This window comes from Sarcophilus harrisii, chromosome 3, assembly GCF_902635505.1.
Source record: "Sarcophilus harrisii chromosome 3, mSarHar1.11, whole genome shotgun sequence".
In the NCBI taxonomy this organism is placed as follows: domain Eukaryota; kingdom Metazoa; phylum Chordata; class Mammalia; order Dasyuromorphia; family Dasyuridae; genus Sarcophilus; species Sarcophilus harrisii.
The window spans coordinates 586,960,058-586,981,334 of record NC_045428.1 but is presented as its reverse complement, the minus strand read 5'-3'; the positions used below and the strand labels follow the sequence as shown (position 1 = coordinate 586,981,334).

The 21,277-nt window shown below is 54.6% G+C and overlaps 1 protein-coding gene across 1 annotated transcript in view; it reads right to left on the bottom strand.

The window, feature by feature from the left end:
• Positions 1–32: 32 nt before the first annotated feature.
• ACAP3 (ArfGAP with coiled-coil, ankyrin repeat and PH domains 3) overlaps positions 33–21,277 on the bottom strand; it is a 42,253-nt gene continuing 21,008 nt past the window's right edge. The window contains exons 9-25 of the mRNA XM_031961576.1: positions 19,653–19,664; positions 19,258–19,370; positions 18,679–18,730; positions 18,135–18,235; positions 17,857–17,968; positions 17,471–17,679; positions 14,978–15,047; positions 14,808–14,902; positions 13,334–13,563; positions 12,326–12,433; positions 11,925–12,020; positions 6,429–6,521; positions 5,818–6,032; positions 4,237–4,346; positions 4,009–4,119; positions 3,771–3,832; positions 33–691 (exon numbers count right to left, since the gene is read on the bottom strand). Coding sequence (XP_031817436.1) covers positions 585–691; positions 3,771–3,832; positions 4,009–4,119; positions 4,237–4,346; positions 5,818–6,032; positions 6,429–6,521; positions 11,925–12,020; positions 12,326–12,433; positions 13,334–13,563; positions 14,808–14,902; positions 14,978–15,047; positions 17,471–17,679; positions 17,857–17,968; positions 18,135–18,235; positions 18,679–18,730; positions 19,258–19,370; positions 19,653–19,664 — 1,896 coding nt within the window. The 3' untranslated portion in view covers positions 33–584. The remainder of the gene's footprint in view (positions 692–3,770; positions 3,833–4,008; positions 4,120–4,236; positions 4,347–5,817; positions 6,033–6,428; positions 6,522–11,924; positions 12,021–12,325; positions 12,434–13,333; positions 13,564–14,807; positions 14,903–14,977; positions 15,048–17,470; positions 17,680–17,856; positions 17,969–18,134; positions 18,236–18,678; positions 18,731–19,257; positions 19,371–19,652; positions 19,665–21,277) is intronic.

The following is a 21,277-nucleotide window of genomic DNA, read 5'->3' as shown; positions in this document are numbered from 1 at the left end:
TAAACAGTTAGACAAGAGTGAGCCGGCCACTCAGGCTAAAGAAGGGGACAGATAATATAATGGGCTGCGTCTCCGGCTCCCTGAGTGCTCACGAGGGCAGTGGCCACCGGGCATGAGACCGAGCTCTGCCGAAATGCTCCTGAGCAGGGCCGTGAGTCTCCTCGGGGTGTTAGCCCCCAGGAGAGCCTCGTCCGTAGGGCTGAGAAGGGACACAGGTCCAGAGGAGATGGACGCCCACTTGCAGGGCTCAGTGACTAGGGTAGAGAGATCTCATCCAGCCCCAAGGATAAAAAAAGATCGAGCCTGTTTGCTCCTCCTTGGGGGTCCCAAGCCCCCTCCTATGGAACCCCCTAACAAGCCGAGGGGCAAAGATCAGACTCAGCCCGGCTGAGCCCCAAGTTCTCTCCCCCTTTTCTCTGCCTCGAGACTAGTGGGCAAAAATCTGGAGATGGGGAATGGTACAGGGAGACCATCTCCCCTTTCCTCCCTTCCTGCGTCCTGGGTCTCTAAAAGCAGACAAAACCAGGCAGGGACAGTTCAGGCCGAAGGCCTGGCCTGGCCCCCTGGGGAGGAGAAGGGAGAGGCTATTGGTTCGAGGGGCTGCCATGGAGGCTCTGCCGGTTGAGTTTCTCCGGGTGATGGGATGCCATGTGGGAGAACTCCCGGAAGATGTCCAGATAGGTGGTATCACCTGCAAGGAGTGGTGAGAGAAGAAAAGGAGGAGAGAAAAGAGAACAGATTCAGACCCGGCCCCCCACTCACTCCCACCATGATATTCAGGGGGGAGGAAACCTCCAGGATCATCCTTAAAAGTCCAGCATCCCCAGAACCCCCAGAATCACGAGACGCTCTCCATACCCATCCCCGAGTCCCTCCACCCCCCCGGACCTGCAGGGACCCACTTCCTGGGGCCCCAGTGCTCACCCCAGGGCCCTCTGGTTTGGCCCGCCGGCACTCGCCATTTCACAGTCCTGGGCTCAGTTCCCCAGCAGAGGCGGGGACTAGACTCCCAGCCCAAGCCCCGCCGGCCCCACTGCTGGCTGCCCATGTGGTCATTAGAGGCATTGGGGAGGACAGAGAAACTCCAGGCAGGGACAGCAGTCAAGGAAGAGAGGATCCAGCAGAAAGGGGGTTAGTAAGTTTGCTCTTAGGACAGGTCTGAGCTTTGTCCACAGCTGCGTCAGCGACAGTCGAGGGCAGGTGGAGAGTTTGGGGCTGCCCCCGAAGCCCCAGGGCCCGGAGGGCGAGGGCAGGGGGTGCCCCGGGCTGAGACAGAGTGGAGAGCAATGACCAAGCAGCACGACTGGGAGGCCGAGGCCCCTCCAGGGACGCGCCCCGGTAACAGAGCCCCCAGGCTGAGATCCCCAAGAATAAGTGAGCCCAAGCAGGAGCGGTGGGAGTGGAGTGAGATTTTTATTAAGAGGGTTCAATTCAGAAGACCATGGAAGGAGAAAAGAAAGGCAGAGTCCCAGGTAACGGGTTCAAAAGGTTCAAACAAAGCTCAGAGCCATCGAGAGGCCCGTTCCGTCCTCAGGGAGGGAGGGTGCACAGAAAGCAAGCAGAAGGAAACAGGTTAATTCAGTGTCGCACTTATTTACAGTGAGAGGGGGGACATATGAGGGGGCCGGCCAGCCGGGGGGCCCATTCTGGCTAGCCCGGCCTCTGCACTGCCTCTATAGCCTCCCTCTCCCAGGTGGCAATTTGCATAGTGACATCCCCCTCCCTGACCCCCACCCAGCCTGGCCTGGCCTTGAGTGACCGGAAGCTCAAAGCCCCCCCCCCCCCAGCTTCTCTGGCCCAAAGTCACCCCCCGGCTATGACCCCCCCGCCCCACCCCCATCAGCCATAACTGTAACCTATGCCCCTTTCTGTCCGGGAGCGGGTAGGGGGCTCTGTGAGCACAGCCCCCCACCGTCCCTCAGCAGTGTTACAGCCTGACCCTCTCTGACCCGGTCCTTCCCCAGCCCACGCTCCCTCCAACCCAGATCTGGAAAACACCGGTTGCCCGTGTGGGGCGAGCTCCTCTCCCCGAAGGGGCTCCTGGCTGCCTGGGCCACACGAGAACCTAGCCTGGAGCCAGAGAAGGAAGCGGCCCGGCGGCCAAGGGCTGGTCCCCACCCCCTCGGAGCTCCTGACTAAAGGGAGAGCCCGACGCCAGAGGCCTGGGGGAGGAGGAAAAGGAGGGAGCCCAGTCCAAAAGCCCCAACCCTTCAAACTCAGCAAGGGGAGGTCCAGGAGGGAGATTCACAGGACGGTCTGTCTATGTAGCTGCGGGCTGGGACAAAAAGGCTGGACAGCCCTGTCCTGGGACAAGCAAGTTCCCTTGGCCTTCTCTCCCTCACAGAAACCTCCCCGCCTCCCCGGGTCCCTAGGGAAAATGAACCTCCTGTCCATCCGTCCGTCCAGGCCATGCCCAGGACTCCTGTCCGGGAGTAAGAAGTCGTGGCGGGGAGATGGACTTGGAGAAGGAAGAGGGCTAAGAACCCCGTCCAAAAACTGAGATGGCCCCAGTGGGTGAGGGAGGGGGTGCGGGGAGGGGCGGCCAGTTAAAAAAAGTCTGGGAGCGCACGTGGGGTGGCACCCCAAGATACACTGGGGGGCACCCGGCCGGTCCCCGAACCCCCCTCAGCTGGCCCAGAGCCTCTCTGCCGAGCACCCGCCGTGCGAATCCAGGCCCGAACCCGCAACATAAACGTGGTGGGAAGTAAGAAAAAGTGCACAAAGTTGCTTTATACAATGACTCTCAATAAGGTACCGATACATTATTCTCCTTCCAAGGTCTGGGGGCCGGCGGCTCCAGTCTCTGTTGCCCTGACAGGCCCTGCGTCAGGGGCAGCACCGCCGCCCACCAGGGGAGAAGGGGTCCCGGGGGACGGGTTGGACGTGGCCAGCCACGCCGTCCAGCCAGAATGCCAGCATTCAGGGCCCAAGGGGATGGTGTCCTGAGCCTGGCCCAGGACTGGTCAAAGGAGACTTGGGGGGGCTGCCAAGGGAGCCCAGGCCCCAGGAGGGCGGGGGGGGCCCAAGTCAGGCCCCCCCAGACCAGGGTCCATGAAGATCAGCCTTGAGGGGCGGGGGGGTCGTGGGGGCCCGAGGATGCTTCATTGAGGTACGTGCGTTGGGGTCCTCCCCCTCCCAGCCCAGGGCAGAGCCCGGGGGGCCTCACACTGGGCAGAGGAGCTCTGGATGACTGGGGGATGCTGGAAGGGGGGCTCCGGGGCTATGAAAAGAGCGAGGGTCCTCGGGCGGGAGAAAGCTCTCTCCGGCCCTCATGGTGCAGGGCCCGGGGTGGGCAGGGGGCGGGCTGGGCAGCGGAACGGGGTTAACGGTGGCTGGGATCTGACCTGGTCGTGGAGCATGCGAGGTGGGGGCGGGGGAGGGGGCAGGGACTTAGAGGAGATGAGATCTGGGGAGCTCCATCGCACCAGACCCACAAGGGGGAACATGTGCCTCCAGTCAGAGGGTCCTCCCCCCCGCCCACCCGGGGGATGGACCGGGAGGGGGGGGTCCCTGATCCGTTGGACCCCGAGGCCACCCCGGGTCCCTGGCTGATCTGTCAGAAGGTGGACTGGGGCCAAACACGGGCTCTGGGCCCTGCTTCCAGGCCCTGACTCCTCCCCGTCCCCCCCACGTCCCCTCGGGGACAGAGCAAAGGAAGAGGGGAGCGGGGAGGGGAGTTGGGGGCTAACACTCATCAATCGTAAGGCTAATGAACTCCTGGATACACTTCCGGTACTGGAGCTCAGTGGGGCTGCTGCCGGGGTATTGACCTGGTTGTCCAAGGGGTCCCTCAGCTTCCCTCATCTCCTCGTTCATCCGAGCCAGCCGAAGCCTGGGGGGCAGAGAGATGGGGGTTATGTGCCGGCCCTGGGCAACTCCCACAGACACACACACACACACACACACACTCTCACGCTCACACACGCTTTGTTCCCCCTCCCCCAGGCCCCCTGCCCTCCCCCCCCACTCAGGGAGGAGCATTCCCAGGGCCCCCCCCCCCCCACTCACAGAGTGACGATGTCAGCGTTGGCAGCCTGCACAGCTATGGCCAGCGGGTCCTGTTGGTCTTGATCCAACGCGTGTTGGTCGGCCCCGCGCTTCAGGAACAGACAGACCTGTCTACAAGGGGGAAGAAGGTCAGGGGGCATGGGAACCGTGGCTCCCTCCCCCGGTACTGCCCCTGCCCCAGAGCCACCCAGGACGGCCCGGCCTTGGCCCCACGGGACCGGCGCTCACCCCGTGTGACCCAGGTAGGTGGCGTGGTGGAGAGGGGCCCGCCCCCGGCTGTCTCTTTGGTTCACGTCAGCCCCGTTTTGGAGAAGGAATTCACATATGATCAAGGAACCCTGAAAGAGAATGGGAGAGTCAGCTGGCCCTCGAGCCCCCCGGCCGGGACCCAGCACCCTCACAGCTTGGTGGCTCGGCTCATAGAACTCCAGGCCTGGAGTCAGAAAACCCCAAGTTAAACTCAGCCTCAGACACTCATAGCTGTCACTTAATCTGGGCAAGTCACTTAACCTCTGTCTGTTCCTATCTCACAGAGCAATGAGGACCAAATGACATAATATTAACATTATATTATAATATATAACATAATAATATATAACTAATGACATAATAAAGGTAAGCCCTTAGCACAGTGCCTGGTACACAGTAGGTGCTTAATAAATGCTTATTCCTTTCCCCTCCTCCCAGCCCAGCCCAGCCCCAGTGGGTAGATAATATCATTTCCCAGTATCTTTCTTCACGCTAGATCTAAGAGACCCTTGAAGGGTAAAGACTTGGTGACTGTAAGCTCCGTGAGCCTCAGGTAACAGCACTAAGCCAGGGGAGGCAGTGAGCCATAGTGGGTAAAGAAAGTCTCATCTCTGACATGTCTGGGGTCCCCGGCGAGGGGCTTAACCTCCCAGTGCTCCTCCAAGGCCATTGAGTGAGAGGAATAAAACCCAAGGTTCAGTCCATGTCCTCATGAAGCCGCTAGAGGGCGGCTGCAGGGGATAAAGTGCCGGGCCGAAGTCAAGGAGTCCCTGCTGTTCAGTTGTTTCAGTCACGTTTGGTTCAGTGTCTGTGACCGGAGAGATACTGGAGGGGCTGAGCCAGTTCTTCCTCCAGCTCATTTTACAGATGGGGAAACTGAGGCAAGCAGGGTTAAGTGACTTGCCCAGAGTCACTGAAGCCAGATTTAAGTTCAGAAGGATGAGTCTCCCTGTCTCTGGGCTTAGAACTCTGTCCACCATGGCACCTAGCTCCTGGATCAGGAAGATCTGGAAAATCCAGCCCCAGACACTTACAGTGTGACACTGGGGTGAGAGGTGAGGGAGATCTGAACTGGGGAGAGCAGTGGCTATGGGGGCAGAGGGCTCCCCCCACAACCCCCAAAACACAAGCTCACATGCTCCTTAAGAGCAGGGGATGATTTATGTTTGCCCTCTTACCAGGGCCTAACCAGAGTGCCAGGCAAATAGCCGGTGTTTAATAAATGCGGGAAGCTGACTGGTTGGTGATAGCTGGCGTTTAACAAATGTGGGCTGCTGATTGGTTGGTGATATTAGCTGGTGTTTAATAAATGCAGGAAGCTGATTGGTTGATGATATAAGCTGGTGTTTAATAAATGTGGGCTGCTGATTGGTTGGTGATATTAGCTGGTGTTTAATAAATGCAGGAAGCTGATTGGTTGATGATATAAGCTGGTGTTTAATAAATGCAGGATGCTGATTGGTTGGTGATATTAGCTGGCGTTTAATAAATGTGGGAAGCTGATTGGTTAGTGATATTAGCCGGTGTTTAGAGAGCACTTTAAGGCCCCCCATCGCTCACCCCCAACACCGCCTGGATCAGCGGTGTCTTGCCCTCGTCCTCCTCGTTGACCCAGTTCACCTCGGCCCCGTGGGCCAGGGCCTCGGCCAGGACGGGCAGGTTTCTGGCTCGGGCCGCCCTGTAGGCCAGCAGGCCCGGGTGCACTTCCCGGCCGTCCTCGAGGTCCCAGGTCTCGCGCTCCCCCTCACCGCTGGAGTCTTCGGATGCTTCCCCCTCTGGGAGAGGGAAAAAGGAGGGGGGAGTGAGGGGAGCATCCTTCCTCCCCACCATGAGGAAAGGGAAAGGGACCCGAGTCCCGGCCTGGGAAATGACATTGCAAGCAGGCAGAGGGGCTACTCAGCACACACAGAACCACAACCAAGGGAGGGCAGGCTGGACTTTGTCCCAAGTCGCTCACATTTAACGAGCACATTTCTAGGGTACACTATCTCCAGCTCCCACCCACCCTCCTTCTTCCTTCCCCCCCTCCCCACATGCGAGGTGTGCAAGGCTCTCCTTCCAGCTTTAAACGCCTGATCCTAAAGCCCAGGCAGGGGACTTGGGGCCCTCCCCCGCTCCTGGGGGCTTGGAACCCCTCCCTCAGCCCCGGCCCTGCCCGGAGAAGCACACACCTTCTTCCATGACACTGTCTACCACGGAGCCAAAGACCAGGATGTCTGAGCTCCCGTCTGTGCTGCCTCCGAGGCCACTGTCGCTGCTCAGACCTGTGGGGCCAATGGGAGAGGACCCAGGGGCCCTGAATACAAGGCCCAAGGACCTGTGGAGTGGCATGCTGGGAGCTGCCTACGAGCCTGCACAGCAGGACAGACGGGGGGCGGGAGGGTCTGAGCCGGGAGAAGGAGGGGAAGCTTTCTCAGCTCAGCCCAACTCGGAGGGAGGAAAGACACGACCCCTGAGGGCCCCAAAGCCGAGAGACCCGATCTCCCCCGTCCCTGCCCGGGGAGCCCGGAAAGGGCCAGCGGCCCCAGACTGAAGGAGCCCTGGGCCGGGTCCCTTCTCAGGCCAAATGGGAAAGAAGCTGGCGGAGAGAGCGGGGAATAGCGTTCCTCCCAACCGTGGTGCCCAGCCTCCCCTCCCCAGACTTGAGGGGAGAAAAAGAAAAGACATTCAGTTGCATTAGAGTTAACTTCTAGGCCCTTGGTAAATAAGACTGACGAGTTGGGAGGAAAGGGGTGGGGGCAAAACAAGCAGGGGGAGGGGCGGACAGGGAGACAAGGATATGGACATTCACTCAACTAAGTCCCTGGCTCCAGGCAAGACCAGTCTTGTTCCAGGGACACAGAGATCACAGTGAGGGTCAGACAGACACACGGACACACAGACAGCTCCTGCTGCGGCGAGCTGGGGTAAGGGCCCTGCCTCTGTGCCTCCCTCCCATCCATGGCCCAGCAAGGCCGGGGCGGCCCAGGCTCACCCTGCTGACGAGTTGGGAGGAAAGGGAAGGCTGCAGTTCCCTGCATCATCACATTTAAAGGAGGGACAAACAACAGAAGGGAGGGCCAGCTCTCCACAGGGATAGTGTCTCGGCCCCTGGAACTTGGGGCTCTGAACTCGGGGTTGGATAAGATCCCCCTCCCCCACACATCACTGGTCCTAAGTTCTTTGGTCGGGGTCTTGTGTGTGTCTCCATTTGGGATTGGGTCTTCTGTTAAAAGAATCCCTCCTGCTCTCTATTTACCTTATTCCAAATATAAAGCACTATTTAAAGAGCAGGCCGAGTTTAATTCCGAAGGGACTAAGCCCCTTGGGCCTTTTGCCCCCAAGTGACTGATGGCCTTCCCCAAAAGCCTAAAAAGAACCTGGAAGTGGGGGACCACAACCTCCATCTGGAGAAGGGGGGGGGGGAGGGAAAATTAACAAAAGATCAGAAATTGTCAATGCTGAAAAATTACCCCTTTATATAACTTTAAATAAAAAACATAAAAAAAAAGAAAGAAAGAAAGAAAGAAAGAAAGAAAGGGAGAAAGAAAGAAAGAAAGAAGAAAGAGGGAGGAAGGAAGGAAGGAAGGAAGGAATAAAGGAAGAAGAAGGAAGGAAGTAGAGAAGGTAAAGGAAGGAAGGAAGGAAGGAAGGAAGAAAGAAAGAAAGAAAGAAAGAAAGAAAGAAAGAAAGAAAGAAAGAAAGAAAGAAAGAAAGAAAGAAGAAAGAAAGAAAGAAGAAGGAAGGAAGAAGGAAAGAAGGAAGGAGAAAGGAAAGAAAGAAGGAAGGAAGGAAAGAAGGAAGGAAGGAAGGAAGGAGAAAGGAAAGAAAGAAGGAAGGAAGGAAGGAGAAAGGAAAGAAAGAAGGAAGGAGGAAGGAAGGAAGGAAGGAAGGAAGGAAGGAAGGAAGGAAGAAGGAAGGAAGGGAAGGAAGAAAGGAAGAAAGGAAGGAAAGAAAGAAAGAAAGAAAGAAAGAAAGAAAGGAAGAAAGGAAGGAAGGAAGGAAGGAAGGAAGGAAGGAAGGAAGGAAGGAAGGAAGGAAGGAAGGAAGGAAGGAAGGGAAGGAAGGAAGGAAGGAAGGAAGGAAGGAAGAAAGAAAGAAAGGAAGAAGAAAGAAAGAAAGAAAGAAAGAAAGAAAGAAAGGAAGAGAAAGGAAGAAAGGAAGAAGGAAGAAAAGGAAGAAAGGAAGAAAGGGAAGAAAGGAAGAAAGGAAGAAAGGAAGAAAGGAAGAAAGGAAGAAAGGAAGAAAGGAAGAAAGGAAGAAAGGAAGAAAGGAAGAAAGGAAGAAAGGAAGAAAGGAAGAAAGGAAGAAAGAAGAAAGAAAGAAAGAAAGAAAGAAAGAAAGAAAGAAAGAAAGAAAGAAAGAAAGAGAAAGAAAGGGTTTTGGGGGAAAAAAAAAAAGGAAGTGGGGACCAAGGGCAGGACACAGCGTTTCCCCTCTGGGACGATTAGGAATCCTGGTTAGCTGCTGGCTCCTCCCTCTGCCCCTCCCACTTTACCAGCACTACCCAGCTCTTTTCTACCTCTGATCTAAGCTGAGTAATTCTCTATCTGGGGCATCCCCCTCCCAGCTGAGGCTTCAGCCCCCTAGAAAAGCTACTTCTGAGCCCTCGGACCACAGAACTCATCATCGGATGCTGGAACATAAGGCTTTCTAGTCCTGCTCACTTTACAAGTGAGAAAGCGGTCCCGGTGAGGGGAAATTATCTGTCCAAGGTCCCTGTGGTAACAAGTAGCAGAACTGAGCCTGAGTCCAGGCCCTCTGCTCTTTCCACAATACCATGCACCGGTGGCTAGAGTTAAACTCCGCCCTGTTCTGAGGGGGCATTGAGGAGAGTTTGGGAAGTCCCATGCCCTCCCCCACATCCCTCCCAGGCTCCCTAGTTCTCTCAGCCGGATTCCAGCCAAGTTTCCAGATTCTAATCCCAGATCCTGGAGCTGACACAGCCCCTTAGGCCAGCCTCAATCTGCCTGGTCTAAGGTGGGGACTGAGAAGCAAATTTGTAACCCAGGAGAAGATAAGAAGTATTTCTTTGTTATTATTCAGGGGAATGTCTTTAATGGTTGGTCTGTGAGAGAGGGAATGTGGAAAAACTTGCCTCTGGATTAAAAACTAAGTCAAGGAGCACCAAGGGGAAAGGAGAGGGAAAAAGGTCCACTTATTCCCAGAGCCCAGGTCCCCTCCGAGGGAACAATCTCTTCCCTCAACTCTGGGGAGCGAACCATTCCTAGCCCTGCTTCCCTGTCCCCCCTCCCTTTTCTGATCATCTCGTCAGTGGTGGCCATGATGAGGAAGGCCATTTAAGGGGGACCCCTAATCTGTTCCCTGAGAAGAAAAAGCAGAAAGAAAAGCACTCTGCCTTCTGATTGAGTCGCCTTCCCCGAATTCAGTTCAGATCCATCCTGGAGCAGGGGCCATGAGAGGGAGAGAGACCCTATGGCTACTCTGCCACAGGGATGGAAAAGCCTGATTCCTACCAGCCTCTGACCAAACAAAATGAAGAGCATCAGCTTCTGAACCGATTAAAGCCTTTGTTTCTGATGGGAACCTATGGCCCATGTCTCTCCTTCAGCCCGGAAGGCTGTAGTTGGGGGGTCTATGTTCTCATCCCCCAGAGGGGCAGATCGCAGTCTCTCCAGTTATCCCTGCCCATCCCAGAGCACTCGTGGAACAGCAAAGTGGAGACAGATAGATGGAGTTCTGGTCTTAGGAAGACCCGAGTTCAAATATGGCCTCAGACACTTACTAGCTGTGTAACCTGGGCAAGTCATTTAGTCTGACTCAGTTTCCCCAACTGTAAAATTGGGATGATATAAAGGCACACCTTTCTCCTAAGGCTATGATTATTAGGATCATCCTAGATAATATTTGTGAAGTGATTCAGAAACTGTTAAGTAATATAAGTAAGTATATATAATATATATTATATAAGTAATATAAAAATGCTAGCAACCATTATTATTATAATTATTTTACCTAAAGATGCCGGGCCCCACCTGCTGAGGCCTTCCTTTACTTCTCTATGATTATCATTAGGATACTAATGTATCCCAGAAACTGTCCTTTCTATCTCTTGCTTCTGCCCACTCTACTTCCAGCGATGTACCTCACATCCCACGGGGGCTCACGGTTTCCCACAAGTTCCCCAAGAAGGGGGCTGAGAGCGGCCCCTCTGCTGGAATCTACCTTTGATTCCACCTCCCCATCAGAGGAGGACCAATGTCACATGACTAGGACGTCTTCTGCCCTTCTTCCCAACGTACTAAGGAATAATCTTTCACTAAGAAGCGTCAAGTCATGGAAGCTAGAGGTCGCACCCTTAGTCTAGCCCCTGAGCTAGCCTGGCTGTACGATCCTAAGCAGGCCATCGCAGGCCATCCCGCTTTTTGGAACCTCAGCAACTCTTGAAGAATTGTATGGGAAGCCATTGACAATTAGGGGAAGCAGTGTCCCCACAAACTCATGGGGTCACAAATGTGGTACTGAAGGGACCTTGGAGCCCATTGAGTTCAATTCTCTCTGACAGATAAAGAAACTCAGGGCTAAGAGAGTGAATGGATTTGCCCAAGATCAAAGGAAGTTAGCACTAGGAGAAGCTCCTGAGGTCATGAAATCCAACTCTTCATTCGAGAAGAGGGACCTGTCCAAAGTCAAGCTTAAGAGGAAGGATTTGAATTTGGGCATTCTAATTTCAAAGTTGGTGATCCTCCCATTGTACCAGGAGGTCTTTCAATCAGGAAAGGGAGAAAAAACCGAAAAGGAGAAGGAAAGGAAGAGGAAAAGGAGAACAGTAATAGTAAACGGGTCAAACAGCTCATGTTCCTGTAGCCATCTATAATTTATAAAGTGTCTTCCCCCTGGTATTCTTGGGAAATGGGTAGTATAACTCTTATCCCCATTTTACAGACAAGTAGACAAATTCAGAAGGGAGAACTTTCTAAAGGTCACAAAGATTGTAATTAAGAAAACAGGGATTCACGTCCAGTTCTTCTGGCTCCGAGGTTCATTGTTCCTACATAAAAAGATCTCAACTTTCCTTTTCAGAATTAAATAAATCTAACCACAAAATAAACAAGAAAGAAATTAAAGAAACGAATAGAATTTTAGAAAAGTGAGATATGATAGACCTCTGGAGAAAACTGAATGGGAATAGGAAGGACTAATCTTTTTCTCAGCAGCACATGGCACGTACACAAAAACTGGCCACGTATTAGGGCATAAAAACCTCACAATCCAATGTAGAAAGACCAAAGTATTAAATGCATACTTTTCTGATCATGATGCAATAAAGTTACATTTAATAAGGGCCCTAGAAAGATAAAAATTAATTAGAAACTAAGTAATTTATCTATTTCCCTATATAACCACATTGATCTGGCTGTTATCCCCAATCCTACAAGCCCTCTCCTTGAAACGGTAGAGCCCGGAGTTCTAGCTTAGGTGCCTTTGGGTGCCTATCTCTACAGATCTCTGGAGTCCTCATGGTCCATCAGAGCCCCACAATGCCTCTGAGCAAAGTGTTTCCTTGGAACAAGCAAAGTTCTAGCCTGAGATCGTTGGCCAGGGAAGCCGGGGAGGGGGAGGGGACATGGGACGAGGTGCGGGAGACACCGGAGTAGAGGAAGTGACCGTCCCCTCTCTCTCCCTCCCTCCTCTCCGTGCAGGCCATTGCTCCGAGATTACCTTACCTCCGGCCGGGAGGCACGCCTCAGTGCCCCCGGGGCCCAGGCCACTGTCCCACTGACCAGCTGCTGGGGGGGCCTGCGCAGACATGTGGCCAGCACCTACGAGGAAGGGGGATGCAACAGGACGGGGATTAATGGGGCAGAGCTCCTGGAAGCCGGAGGAGATGGGCGGGAGCCCAGTATCCCCCAATCCCCTGGGTGGGATGGGGGGGCTAGAGATCCAAAGACGGGGACTTGTCCTGACCCTGCACTGTAAAGAGCCACAGATGCGTCACCCCAGTCCTAGCTCTGAATTCCTCAAATAGCTATGCCAGAGGCCCCAAGCTCGAGACGGCAGAAAAGGTGGAAACAGGAGGAAGGGGAGACGAGAAGCCCTGCGCCCACCCCACTGCCCCCTCACTTACTTCTTGGGCCTGCCCCAGCCGCTCCCGTGTCAAAGTAGGAGAAAAGCGAATCCAGCTCATCGGGACAGAAGAGAGAATCACGTCGGAACTTCCGCTCCAAAGTGCTGGCTGAGGGAGCAGGGGAAGGGAGGGATGTGAGGGCTTTGCTCAGCACCCCACCCACCACAAGGCCATCAATACCACCCAGGCCTCCCCGAGCCCACTCCCCTCAAGGCCAAACGAGGCAGCCAGAGGCAGTGAGAAAGCCTCAGGTGGGCACCTGAGGATGGCTTCCCCCGCTCTTCCTGCCCAAGGGATTAAAGAGGAAGCAGGGGGAGGCAGAGCCTGAGGTGGGCAGAGACTCTTAAAGTAAAGTTGACAAGGCTAGTCTTGCAGCGGGGCCTCCGGCCCGGGAGCCAGACTGAGCAGGGTTTCCAGGGATGAAGAAGCCATGGCAACAGATCCGGAGGAGGCTTAGAACTGTCCCACATCCCAACCTCTCATTTTACACAGAGGGAAACTGATCCCCAGAGACAAAGGAGACATCCTGGGTCACACTGCCAGCTGGGACCCCAGTCTCCCCCGGTTCTTTCTCACAAAACTCTGGTCTCACTCTTGCCACGGGGAACCCCCCCTACCCGAGACCCTTCCCTCAGGGACAGAGCGCAGCCTTCCTATATTCTCGGCCTGGAGAGACGGGGTGCGCCGCGTTTAGGGAAGAGATGAAGTGCGCTGGGTGGAAAATGGGGTAAAGATGGGGGGGTGTTTACGTGACAAAAGATGCTGAGACTTAGGCTTGAAGAATTTACCAGCAGGGGCCGCTAGATGGTGCAGCACCAGGAGGACCTGACATCAGGAGGACCTTAGTTCAAATCCAGCCTCAGACACTTAACCCTAACTAGCTGTGTGACCTTGGGCAAGTCGCTGAACCCCAACTGCCTCAGCAAAAGAAGGAAACAAACAGGATATATGAGCACAAAACCCAAGGGGGGAGGGCAGAAAAGATCCGGGGTACCAGGGCCCCCCCACCTGATGACAGAGCCGCAGGGGAGATGGTGGCGGGTTCTGGCCGGAGCTGGCGCCGCATCCTGGGGACCCGGGGAGAGCTGTGGTGCCTTCGGCACTTCTTGGAGCTCCACCGCCGCGGCTTGGGCTCTCCTCCGCCACCCGTCTCCATGGCCTCAGCCCCCGCCCCTGGGAGCTTCTTCAGAAACTTTCTCTCCACGTATTTGACCTTTATCCAAGCTTCCTTGTCCTGCCTGAGGAGGAGAAGGTGACGGTTAGGAGGCAGGGCCAAAGGCTGGGACTCGAGGGCCCGGGCCCTAGGAGCTACTGACTGGCCCGGTGTGAGGGCCCGGCAAGGCTGAGCTGCGGTACCTGGAGGTCTCTGCTCCCACGGCCCCCAGGTTGCAGCAATAAATCCCTGACTTTTAACTTGCTTACGAGTCACCTCCCCACAGAAAAACAGGGTAAGCTCCATAAGAGGGAGAAGTCCATTTCTCTCTGTGACTCCCAGGGGCAGGCTGTGTGTATGTATGTGTGTGTGTGTGTGTGTGTGTGTATAAAACTATGTATATACATATACATTTATTTACATACATATATACACACATATATAATTTAATATATAATGTATATATAGTGTGCACATATATAGCATATATATTATATATAGTGTAGTTTAAAAAGAGTTCAGTTTAATAAATAGTAAGTGCTTAATAAATGCTTATTTATTCTCCACACTCCTCCCGGTCTTTAATATCTGACCCCACCTTCCCATGGTCCTCTTGCTCCATCCCTTCTTTGCCTCTAACTCAATCTTCCAGCCAACTCCTGATCCCACCCTCCATCTCCTTAACCCCTGACCCTGCCACCCCTGCCCACACTTCCCCTGAGCCTCTCTTCTGTCTTCCTCCCTCATGACTTGATCCCCACATCTTCCCAGACTCTCCTGCATCTCCACCCTTGACCCTGTCTTTGACCCTCCCTACCCACCGCCCTCTCCCTGCTTCTCCCCAATCTCTAAGACCACTCCTCACTCCCTCCGCCTAGAATACTGCTCCTCTCTCCCCACTGGAGCGGCTTCTGTCCTTTCCCCCACGTTCTGGTCCCCCTGCCCTTGACACCGTTCTGCATTCCCAAGCCCACTCTGGCCAGTAACTCCATCTCGCCATTGCCCCAGCATACGAGCCCAGCTTTCCGTCCCTCTAGCTTTGACGCCATCAGCTCTCAGCATCGGAACCTGCTCTTCCCGCCCCCTGCCCGTGACCCTTCAAACCCTAAGCCGTTCCTTCGTTCCTCTCCCTGTGACCTTATCCTTCCATTTTCCCACCATGAACCCTCCCCTCTCTTTATCTACCTGGGATAGCTTTCCAGTGTGTTTTTTTTGGGGGGGTTATTACCCTAACTCTATATCCCCTAATCTCTGCTCTTGCCCTTCCATTTCCCTCAACCCCCCCACCCCCCGCAACCTCCAGTCCCAGCTTGTCCCTGACCTACTAACCTGGAGCTGGAAGCTGTTGGCTTCTGGAGCCCCAGCTCCTCACACTGAGCCTCATAGATCTGGTTCACGGTGCTGTTCCCGAGTTCACACATCAGCTGGTAGGAGAAGACCGACAGGGTTACAATGCATGACCCCAACACCGGCCTCAGGTCTTTAGGGAAGATACTCACCTTCAGCAGCTCTGGCTCCCAGGAGTCCAATGTCAGGGACCGGACCTTGGAGCAGTGGACCCCCAGACTCCTGGATTACAGGGGAGGAAGGGGAAACAGGAAGTCAGGGAAGGGGCTGAGTTCAAATCCAGCCTCCCCAGGCTGACGGTGGGCTAACCCCCAACCCCGTATAGCTCAGCCGCTGGGAGCCTTTCCCCTGGGGAGAAGGGGAGGGGCTCATCTTTTCAGCCCAGCAGCCCAAGCTGGAAGTGATTAGCAAAGGAAATCTCTTCCCAGACCAGCTTCTCTTGATGCATTCCAAAGCCAGATGAAAATGATTTGGGGATTATTCCAAGCTCGCTTGCTATAGAGATTACCCAGACTGCTGTTCTCTCCACTCCCCAAAGGCAGAGGAAGCTGCACAAACCCTCCTGAGGGGTCAAAGGAACTTGAGGCTGCCAGAGACCCCAGCCCTTCCTGGGCATGAACACTCCCCCCAGCATCCCAGCAGTCACCAGGCCTGCTGAGAGAGCTCCAGGCGTGAGAAGCTCCCCGCCTCCAAAGGATGACTATTGCCAAGGTTCCCGCCTAGTGAACCAAGATCTGTTCATCTATAATTTCTCTCCCGACTTCCGCCCTGGAGGGGATGCGGGGGAGCTCTTCCCGTTTCCCCACGCCAGCCCTTCAGACACTTGAAGACAATAAGTATGCTCCACCCCTTCCTACATACAGGCTGACCATCCCTAGTTCCTTCAACCAATCCTTGTCCCCCACCTTGGGATGCCCTTTGGCTCATTAATGTTCTTTCAGAACCGGGCATGCGTCCCATCCGTTGGGGAATGGCAGAACAAATCGTGGGATGCCACCGTGATGCGATAGTACTATGCTAGGAGGGATGATGAGCAGGATGGGCCAGAAAAACCTGGAGAGACGGATTCGTATGAACCGATTCAAAGGGAAGTGAGCAGAACCAGGAAAACATGGTGCCCAATAAGATCCAGGCTGCGCGCCGCGAACGGCTCGGCTGTTCTCGGTGATACAATAATCCGAGACAATCCCAAAAGCCCCGCGAGGAAAAATGTCAGCCGCAGCCAGACAAAGAACCGCTGGAGTTGGAACACTTCCCAGCGTTCACGTTTTCACTTTTTTGTATGATTTTCATGGTTTTTTTCCCTTTGGGTCTGTGCCTTCTTTCACAACATGACCAATGCGGCAATGTGTTTTGCATGATTGAACACGTACGACCTACGTCAAAGTGCTTACCATCTCAGGGAGAAGGTACAGGAGGGAGGGAAAGAGAAGATTGGGAAGTTTTAAAAAATGAGTGTTAAAAATCAGCTTTACATGTAACTAGGGACGGTTTTTAAATTTAAAAGTTAAATGTGATTCAAAAATCAATACTATGTAATAATAATAAATGGATGGATAAATAAAAAATTGGGATATCTAGCCCTGAAGAGGATGATGATGGGCATGATGATGATGGTGGTGATGGTGGTAATAATCATAATGATAATAACACAGCTACTATATGTCAGGCATTGTACTAAGGATGTAAAAATATGATCTTGTTTGATCCTCATCCCCGTCCTGTAAGGCAAGGGCCATTACTCACTCCATTTTGCCACTGAGAACCTGAGGTAAGTGACTTGTCCAAGGTCACACAGCTGCTATTTATCGGGCTAGATCTGAACCAACTCCATTGGGCCCCCCAGCCGTCTATTTACAGCGTGTCCTGATCAGGACACACGGAAGAACTCCCTCTCTCTATCCTCTTGGTCTCGATGCAGCCTGAGATCAAGGAGGGGTCAGCCTATGGGACACCCCCAGCTGTCCCCATATCCTACCCAGAGGCTAAAGAGAAGGCTCTTAGCCTGGGATCTTCAGGGCGGTTTCTGGGGCCCCCACAACCCAGACCAGTCAGGGCGACAGCAGAGAGAACGCCGGGCCCTGGCACTGAGAGCTGGGCTCGGGGCATCCCTCTTCCACTCACCAGCTGTGTGACCCTGGACAAGTCAGTCCGGGCTCTGAGACCCAGACTGATCATCCCCCAGTGAGGATAATAAAGCCCACATGGCTTGCCTCCCGGTGCTGAGGAGGGTCCGGTCATTGGCAGACTGCAAAGTGTTCCATCAACGTCCACTATTGGTCAACATTTCCCACGCTCTTGATCTGAAGATCTCAAGGCTCCCACCCAGAACCGCAGCTACATGCTCAGCTCAGCCCCCGGTGCCAGGTTATTGGGGCTTAGTCTAGGGGGGTTCGGGGCCGGGAATGTCTGCACTCAAATCCCAGTGACCCTGGGCAAGACCCCCACCTGAGCCGCAGTTTCTCCACACAGAAAATGAGGATAATACGTCCTACCTCTGAGGTCCCAGAGGCCCCAGGCCCCAGCCCCGATGTCCCTAAGGCCCCAGCCCAGACCCCGATATCCCTGAGGCCCTGGCCTTGAACCCTGGCCCTGACCCCTGATGTCCCTGAGCCTCTCCTGGCCCCTTCTCCCCACACACACACCTGTGGATGCCCGAGCACTCGATGCACAGCAGGATGCCCAGGTTGATGCTGGCCCAGCGGGGGTCGGGCTGCCCACAGTCACAGCACTGCCCGTTGCCCGCCACGCTCTGTACCCGCTGGAGGATGCTCTCGCCCTTGCTGCTTCGGTCCCTGGTGTCTGGGGCGGAGTCAATGCTGCTGGTGGACGGGGATGCCGTTCGGTCCAGTCTCTGGGAAGGGAGAAAGCCGGGAGTGGCCCCTGTTCCTGGGGCCTTCAGCAGAGCCGGGTCTGCCCACCCCTGCCCCCCACAGCCAGAGGGCAGCGGGGGGGCTGCTCTGGCAGGCCTGGCCAGCAGGTGGCGGGGCAGCCCCGGGGTACGGGCCCTCCCGGCTGGGCCCAGGCTCACCTCGATGTAGTAGCTGTCAGGGCTCTCCCGGTACGCCGAGGCAATGCTGGCCTGGACCGCCTGCACCCAGGCCTGGCGGAGCTTCTCTGAGTCAGCCTGGAGCATGCAGCTCCTGGGAGGAAGAGGAGGGGCCGACGCTAGGACGGGGGCGCCCAGTGCCCGAGCCCCCCGGGGAGCTCCCCATCCCACGTGGGACTCCCCAGCACCGACCCCAGGAGCAGGGGCGCCTCCTCCAGAAACCTCCCACCCCACCCCCAGCCAGGGGCCGGGGCCCTTACTTTGTAGGGGAGACCACCTCGAAGCAAAACCTCCGCTCGATGTCCTCACATGGCTTCACAGTGCAGAGCCGGAGATCGTCCACAACCACAGTCAGTCCGTCCTGGGGGGGACCAGGGAAAGCCCAGACTTCTGGGCCAAAGAGCACGGACGCCTCACGGGCCGCCCTGGCTGGCCAGGACGTCCCACCGGATCATAAAGCCAGCGCCTAGCCCCCTGCACCCGACCTACTGAGCATGGTCCCGGTTACTGAGCCCCACTCAGCCCAGCAGCCCTTACCCTTTGTGAGAAATAAGGGTAACGGATCAGGCTATATGTATATTATCTATCCTCTCCTTTGCTCCCTCCCCATCCTTTCCACTTCTCCCTTCCCTATCTTCTCCTCTCCTCTCTCCCTCATTGTCTCCTTTGCTTCCTTCCCCCATCTTTTCCTCTCCTCCCTCCCCCTACCTTTCCCTCTCCTCTGCTCCCTCCCCCATTTTTCCCTCTCCTCTACTCCCCCCATCTCAGCCCCCTCCCCCCATGGCCCAACTCCCACCCACTCACCTTGAGCTTCTTCTGGTAGACCAGTTGGCTGTTCTGGATGGAGAACCACCTCCTACAAGAAGAGAGTTCTGAGATGCTGAAAGAGCCAGAGCAGCCGCTTTCCCCAGAACCTGCCCTTTCCCCCACTGAGAGCCTCGCAATGCTCCTAAAGGCCAGATACTTTCTCTCCTCCGTTTTTAGGTTAAACTCAAAGTTCTGTCTGGTATTTAACAGGCCCTCGCCTTCTGGCTCCGACTCCTTCCTAGCCTCCTTGCGCACGACTCCCCCTCCCACGGGCTCCGCTCCAGCCAGGCCGGCTTCACCACCTCCGACATCCTCTCCCAAGTGCTGCCTCTTTCAAGACTCTCCCCCAAGTCTTCCTGGAGTCAATACCTCTCCCCCCCAGTATATTTTGGGGGCTTTATGCCGCCTTTACTTCTCTTCCAACACACCACGTAAAATGCGAGTCCCATGAGGGCAGGGGCTCTTTTGTGCCCCAGGAGTGGGCACTTAACAAATGCTTGCGCAGTGGTTCGCCCGTTCCCCCGCTCCCCCCCCCCGCTCCCCCTCCTCTTCTGCCACATTCATGCCAAGTCTCACCGATTCCATGTCTTAAAGGCATTGCTGGCTCTCTTGAAGAGGTAGCCCTCCATGACCACACCATTGGGAGCATCTACATCAAACTCCACCTTGGATTCATCATAGGAGAAGTCCTGAGGGAGTTTGGGAAGGAGAGGGGGTCAGAGAACCAGAGAGGGCCCAGCTCAGGCTCTTCCCCCTACCCAGCATGCTCCCTCCCCACAGGCAGGCTGCAATTGCCAAAACCTCAGCACCTCTGAACCCCCAGATTCATTCATCCCCTCCCTGAAGGGGAGAGAAGGTGCTCGGGGAAGTGTCCGTGGTGCTGAAACCAGCTTCCCGTTCCAGTCTAAGATTCGCCCCCCACCCAGCCACCACCTCCTCCCCAGGGGTCTCAGCAAAACAGGCAAACTCACCTGCAGCAAAGTCTGAAGTCCAGTTTCCAAGGGGCAGGAGGGAAGAAAAGAACATGAGTGAAGGACTCCCCCAAAATGACAGTTCCCAACTCTATCTACCCCTAACTCCCAGGGAGTAGCTTCCTAAAGAGAGTACTGGCGGATCCCCAAAAGGGCGATCCCTCAGCAGGAGGCCATTCTGTCCCTCTTTTCTCCTTAAGTTTTGTAAATAAAACAAAAACAAAAAACAATCTTGAAAGTGTCCCTAAGGACACGTCCATTGCACAGCTCCCCGCCACCACCTTTGTCGAAGAGGTTAGACGACCTTCCTGAGGTCATACAGTAAGTAAGCAGAAGTGCCATCAAGGAACTCAGGACTTTTGCCTCTCAGTTCAACATTCTTTTTTTTCCCCTAACTTTTTTTTGTTGTTGCTGCTGAGGCAATTGGGGTTAGGTGACTTGACCAGGGTCACACAGACAGGAAGTATTAGGAGCCTAAGGCCAGATTTGAACTCAGGTCCTCCTGACTACAGGGCTGGTGCTCTCTCCACTGCACCTTCAGTTCAACATTCCTTTCACTACAGCATAGGATTTCATTGAGAAATGATCCTCACGACACGACTTTTTCACTCTCTATGTCGTTGCTCGCCTGCATTTTATTTTCTTTCCCACTTTTCTTCCTGTTTGATCTGATTTTTCTTGTGCAGCAAGATAATTGTATAAATGAGTTTACACATAAAAAAGAGAAATGATCCTAACCACAATTCCTCACATTTATACACACCGAGTCACAGAGAGGGCAGGTGCCTTGCCCCATGTCACACAGCGGGCCAGTGGCAGAGCTGCAGCTGGGTCAGGGGTCTCCTGGCTCCCTCATAATCTCCTCATTACTCCCCAAAAAGTCACAGTGATCCACAGCCCTGAAGTTCCCCTGTCCTACAGAATGATGAAACTGTCCCTGGCGAGGCCATCCTTTGGTCCCCAAGTGACCTTGGACTTCTTGCTATTGAATCCTTTTCAGTCATGTCCAACCTATGGCCCCATTTGGGGTTTTCTTGGCAACAAGAGAGTGGCTTGCCATTTCCTTCTCATTTTATAGATGAGGAAACTGAGGCAAACTGGATTACGTAATTGCCCACCAGGACCACACAGCTAGTAAATGTTTGAAGCTATATTTGAACCCAGGTCTGACTCCAGGGCCGGAGCTCTAATCACTGTGCCACCTAGCTGCCCTGCCAATAGGTGGGACTATCCTCTGTCTATTGAAGTATCCAAGGGGGAAGGGGACAATCTTCTCTACCTCTATCAATAGCAGCTGAAGTAGGAGGGACTTAAATTAGACAGAACAAGTACTTCTTGGCCTGTGGTACAGTGGAGACAATACTGAATTTGGAATCTCAGGCCCGAGTTCAAATCCCAGCTCTACCACTCATCAACTTTGGAAAATCGCTTGATTTTTCTGGGTCAAGGTTTCCTCATGTGAAAATGAGGGAGTCGGGTTAGAACGGGGGCGGGGGAGCCACACAGCACAGACCCAAGTTCAGTGACATTTGAGGTTGTGGGAGGGGGGCGGAGAAGGCTCTGTGGAGGAGGCGGGATCCGAGTGGAGTCTTAAAGAAAGAAAAGCAAAAGCAAAGATAAGAAGG